At 37.0% G+C, this 6,202-nt stretch overlaps 1 protein-coding gene across 1 annotated transcript in view; it reads right to left on the bottom strand.

Annotated features, from left to right (window-relative positions):
• Positions 1–6,037, bottom strand: part of SS18 (synovial sarcoma translocation, chromosome 18) — a 40,763-nt gene extending 34,726 nt beyond the window's left edge. Inside the window, exons 1-2 of the mRNA XM_009331438.1 lie at positions 5,961–6,037; positions 4,562–4,646 (exon numbers count right to left, since the gene is read on the bottom strand). Coding sequence (XP_009329713.1) covers positions 4,562–4,646; positions 5,961–6,037 — 162 coding nt within the window. The remainder of the gene's footprint in view (positions 1–4,561; positions 4,647–5,960) is intronic.
• Positions 6,038–6,202: the final 165 nt, after the last annotated feature.

Here is a 6,202-nt window from a genome sequence, read left to right as displayed (position 1 = left end):
GCTACACTACCATAGATATCAGACTTTCCCAGGCATTTGGTACATAACTGGACAAGAATTTATTAATTTAGGATTCCTCTCATCTTCAGTAACAGGAGTTTCATTTGCAAATTTTAAGCTATTAAAACTGAGCCATATTCTTCTTTTCTGCATGCTATCTTGCTTTTTTCAAGAAAAACAGTATCAAGATAATTCAATTAACATATATTTTAGACAACTTTTATGTTCAAAATTAAGGCTACTAAAAAAGCAGAGTGCATTGTTCAGTTCCTAAGACTCTGAATTGTTTCTACAAACTGATCCTATCACGAGTACATTAAAACCCTAGATTGAACATCACCCCTTTGAAAAATGCTGAAGTGTATTTAAGATCATATGAGACTTTCCACTGATTGAGTAAAACCATTCTTACATTGAAGACTCCTATTTAGACACACAAACTCCACAGCTTTAAAAAAAAAAATCTTCCAATAAGGAACCTGAAGAAAAGTTTTAGTCAGGCGCTGGTAATGATGTTTAATGGTTCTACCTCTTGAAGCAGTTTCTTTGGAAGTAACCAACATTTCAGTCTTTGTTGATGTTGGGTGTTTATAAAAAGCAATCACCATTTTATATAGAAGTGTTTTGTAACTAAAATGGCATGGACTCCGCCCTAATCTGTGTGACAAGTTTGGGAACAACATACATTAAGGGATTTCACCAGTCCTACAAAGCATTAGTTTTGAGAGAAGTATCTCAAGCAAGAAAAAAATCGTTTTTTATTAATAAGTTTATTAATAGTCTTTCCATTATTATGAAATTAAGAAAAACAATTTAATGCGATGTGCACATTTTCCAGAACTCAAGACACAGTGAGTTTTCTTGGAAGTTGCTTCTCATACAGAGTTTAGCTTGCTACTGGAAGAAACCGGCACTTTCAATATGAAAGAAAACTGGTACATTATAGAAGTGAGTAATAATCATAAGCATTTATTTTCATCACCTTCTTGAAATACACACTGAAATCAAGTGCTCTGCATGCTGACAGAAGGCAAGTTGCATTATGTAAGAAAAACTCCCAAAAAAGTCATTTTCCTGTGTTTAAAAAAAACAAAACAAATGTTCCCAATCAAATAATTCCTGCAGACCTTAATATTTGCTTGTTATAAAACTAATGCCAAAATGAAAAGGCTGGAGTGCAGGACAAAAGTTCCCCTCTACTTTTCCCAATAAAGTCATGGTCATGGGTTGTTTTCTTATAAATATTTGGCAAAATGAAGACAGAGGGGAGGGAAAACGTCCAAGTGGAAAAGTTTTTTTTTTTATTCAATAGTTTGCAATGACTTTTTAATGCCACTAAAACACTCTCAAGAAAACAAAAAATAAGACTCGGGGAGGGTAAGATGCCTGTTCTGCAGTTTGAGATTTCATGTGTTTAGAAACACACGCACACAATACTTGACTACTATTTTTTGGAGGTTCTCTTGGAAGTCCCAGTAACAAACTTCAATTGCATCTTTGCTCTCTACAGTTCAAGGAGACTAATACTTTGCTGTTGCCTCCCTCAAAAGTAGCACCAATGAAAATCAAAAGAATGCAAGAGTGTTGTGTTCCTCATTATACAAGCCCTTTTTGGGAAGCTAGCTTATCTCATGTGGTGGTGGTAAAGACTTTCAACCTCTGTCCAAGAAAGAGAATACCTGCCATAACTTGGAAAGAGACAGCAAGAAGTTGGCATCAACTTCACATGTGGACTTAGTCACCACTCTCGTCCAGCTGGGAAGACACTCCAAAACAGCCCTGCCCTGAATAATGCTGCTGTTCAGATGGCTGAGAAAAGACTGGTTGATTCAAGGAGATGAACCTCGTACTTTTTGTCTTCTGATGTGAAGGAAGGTCTCTTACCCCAGAAGTCATAATTTAATACTCTAAATTTATCATGCACACAAAGATAACAGGAGCTTTGTTATGACACTGGAGTTTTAAAGTCTTTCTAGTTCCCTTCACCCATGCCCTGCAATGCTTGCTTCACCTGTTTCACCTTTTCCTCACTTCCAGGCCCCCTTTATAGAGCATTTCTCCGCACAACACAGTTGGTTCACTATACTTTTGTTTAGTATAAGATTTATCTTGTTCTCTACAGGCAATAACACACTTTCAGGAAGGATGTACAGTCATTTGATTAAAACAGCACATTCTAAAAGATGCGGACAGAGGCACAGAAGCTGACTACAAGCATTTTTCCCAACAGTATGAAGCATTAAGTCTAAGGAGTATTGTGAGAGAATACAATGAAATTATCATCAGGTTCAAGTCATTTTAGCTTATATTAAAAACTTCAATGAACCTGATCATTTAGCATTCACACCAAAAAAAAGAGCTATCTTAACAGCAGTATTCTCTTTTCAACCTCATTTTATCACATAAAGCATTTTATAAAAAGTAATAGTTAAGTTGTGAAATTTCTTGAGAGTGTATTTACCCAACTATAACAAAAACAAAATAAAATTTAAACAAAAAAGAAAGTATAGCTTACTAGAGGAACAATCTTCCAGATATGAATAGATCAGATACAATCCAACTTCAGAAGCTATGCAGACTCAAGCCCTCCTAAGTTATGTGGGGAAACTACTGCAATGGTTGTATCATAAAGTTGGTGTATTTTACTATTAAAAATAGTAGATGTTTACACACACAGTATCTTGCTCCATATTTAACTGTTGCCACCCACAACCCTTGAATTTAGTAAGACTGTTCAACAGCTGACACAGAAGCATGGTGAACAGAAACATAATACTTCCAAGTCAACTTGAGCCTCATCAGTTCTTAAACAGAAAGCCAATAAAGGAAAAGAGTCTGAAGTAGTTTATCTTGCAGTGAAAAAAAACAGCTCACATGTTCCCAAATTCTTCTGGCTAAAATTTGTTGGGAAGACAGAAAGAATGTAAAGAATATTTTTCTAAAAACACCAACAAAAAGTCATTTTATCTGATTATGTTACCACACTTCAGGCAAATCTTCAAAGACTTGACTTGGTAGGTCAGAGTGTCTACACTTAGGTAAGACTGAACATCTAAATTTCATTTTGTATTTTAGTTTGAAAGAAAAACCAAGAAGCTACCTTTTTATTCCCCCTCAGTTGTCGAAAGGGGACTCACCCCCCACAAACAAAAACACACTACGCTATTTTCTCACTACTGTGGAATATTCCTTACATTCAAGATCAGAAATGCACTTCAGTCCTGACCTGCAAAAGCCTTTCCCAGCCCTATCTTCATTTTCTTTTAAGAAGAGAATGTCATCGCATTCAACTTCAAGAACAGGGCTGTTCACCAGGGACTAGGATAAGGTCAAATTCATTTCCAGTTGTCATCAGAACCAGGATATGAATTAAGCCTCCAAAAACGTATTAGTTGAGTAATACACACAGCCCTCTTAAAGGTTTCTTTCCCTCCCCCTCAGCTACAAGCATGGATTTATAAAAAGAGAAGCCTCTACAGGCACAACAGGTTGGACATAATGAAGCACTGTTTCTATAGTCCTCTAGGTACCAACTTGAAAGGATGCTTCGCTAGTAGCAATGATTGGAGAACACTTCTCCAGAGACCAAAGAAAAAGTAATTCAATTTCAGTTGGTGAAAACTAGTACCTAGGAATGGCTGTTTTATAGACATTCTTTTTAGCTTCATATTACAGAAATGAATCAAGACTATATTAATTCAAGAAAAGTCTTATTACCAAAACCCAAAGAACTTCCTTGCGTTACTCACAATGAATTCCCCAAGCTTTCTGATTAACACAAAAAGCAAACAGAGAGCAAGCTATTTTAGTGTTTGTTGTATCTTTCCTTACTGCTCCATAAACAATGGAAAGGAGGGAAAATTTGAGGTATCTTATAAAACAAAGAGTTCAGGAATACAGATTCAGAAAACTCCAGGTTAAAAAAAAAAGATAGCAAGTATTAGCCAAGAAATGCTCCATTTGTAAAGTGATGCAGTGTTTCAAGTTAAGCCTGTGTGACCTTACTTCTTGCACATTACCATTATCCACCTTAAAAAAGGTTGCTTTCTGATACAGGAGAGAGGCAAAGAATGAGACTCACCTAGAGTACAGAAAAGCAGACAAAGATTAACCCAACCTCATTCCACTGAGGCAAAAGAATGGATGATATTCCAGGGAAGAAAAAAAAATCCCATCCCCCCACCTTTCCCTAATGTAAGAGGATAAACGGAGTACTGCTGTAGGAGCTGACTAAAAGCCACACCATTAGAGTTCTCAGCTTGGGGGGGGGTGGGGGGGAATCTGAGACTACCTATAAGGCAGGCCAGATATTCTGAATTGAACGTGCAGTGCACAGATTAACAGTCTTCAGTTAAACAAGTCAGATTTTGAGCAAGACCTAAGCAGTGAGATTACACCAAATACAGCATGAAGAAACATTGCATCATGTATTCACTGTACAGTAAATCAGAGGCTAAGTGTTTGGTCATTACCTCAAACACTTCTGTTTGGTTTGGGTTTTTTTCCCCTCCAGGAACCCAAATGAAATCTATTCCCTACTTTTACACTATTTTGTACTTACTGCTGGTAGTAGAGACTGCATGTTCTGGTTGGAGTCAGCTATAGTGGCTAGGTAAACCAAGTTTGTATGCAGCATCTGCTGGTATCTATCAAAATAAACAAAAGCAAAACAGATCTTAAGTCACAAATACAATAACATCAGAATTTACTTTGATTCTACACATGTAAAGAACGTTACCTATGTAAAACAAGATTCAAGAGACTTACAAGAATACCATTATTAGGAATCCTAAGCCTTTTCCCTCACACTTACTTATTACCCAATCTTTCCCAATGTCTCCATCAAATCTGTGCCTATATCTTCTCTACAACTTCTGTCTTTCTATGAAAAATCTAAAGCTGGGTGACACTGTTCTCACCTATTTCACTTCCAAACTAAGTCACCAGGAGACATATACAGTGTGTGTGTGGCTCTTTGGTGTTATTTCCATCACAAACACTAAGGAAACAGAGCTCCTTCTGTTATGTCCCCAGATACAGGATATCATAGATTTATGTGAATCGTGACCAAGAACAGTGCAAACATTTCATCAGGACACTGAGCTTTGGAAGTTTGCTATGGAATGATTTTTCTGCTACAGAACCACATTCCAGAGTCTCAACATCTAGCCCACAGTCACAAAAATAACCTTGAAAGCAGGAACAGATTACGAATACCTAACTACAGGCTTGCAAACAGCTTAATACAGTAACTGTGCTACAATAGAAGCATTCCCTTAAAGCAAAAATACCTACTATTTATGACCGCCCTCCTATTCCCAGACTACCAGTTCTCTTAGTAAGGGACTCAAGCCATACTGCAATGCCCCGTCTGTCACGACTCCATATTTGTCCGATTACAAGGGTGCCATGATCATCCCATGCCAGGAAAGAGTAATGGGAAAATAATATTCCTTAATAATTCACTCCTTCCACAGTTCTCTCAGATCACTCTCCAGAGACCCCACTAGACAGCAAGTCCACGTGGAATATTCTGGCAAGCCATACTTTTAAGACAAGCTTGTTTGCTCTTGGGCAAGTGGTAAGCGGGTAGTTTTCAAACATGCTGTCAGGAAGAAGAAAGGTCCATTCCTACATGATTTTGAAAGGCTTGAGAAGAAAACTACCTCTTTCCCAAAGTGTAATTATGAAGCAGAAGAAAAAGACTTTGGTTATACAGTCCCCATTTTTATGAGCGTCATTATCATGACATCAACTTGCAGTAGGCAAACTGCAACATTCAGTGACAGAAGTGATAGTCACATGGAAAATAAAAACCCATAAATTTTAAGTGTAGCATCTGTAGCAATACTTTTCTGTTTTTCACAGCAGTTCTCCTACAAGGTGAGCTAAACAAATCAAGAATGGTGATCTAGATGGAAATTCATGCAGTCCACAGTAGATTTGGATTAATGTCTTACTGAGAGCATTCAGACGTCTTTCCTTTGTTCTGATAGTCCATTATACACTGAATCAGATGGTTATTTTCATCCAACATCTGAAACGATAAAGAAGTTTGGAGTAAGTTTCATGTTCTTTGTGGAAAGAAACTGAAGATAAGTTTGAGTTTTGCTCCTCTTCTCAGACTTTTTAAAAACAACAACAACAACAAAGTAGTATTGCAGAAAGTTCTACTTTAATCAATTATTTATAGAACACTCTT

This window comes from Pygoscelis adeliae, unplaced genomic scaffold, assembly GCF_000699105.1.
Source record: "Pygoscelis adeliae isolate BGI_AS28 unplaced genomic scaffold, ASM69910v1 Scaffold108, whole genome shotgun sequence".
In the NCBI taxonomy this organism is placed as follows: domain Eukaryota; kingdom Metazoa; phylum Chordata; class Aves; order Sphenisciformes; family Spheniscidae; genus Pygoscelis; species Pygoscelis adeliae.
Note: the sequence above shows the minus strand (reverse complement) of the source record. Positions and strands in the feature narration are given on the sequence as shown.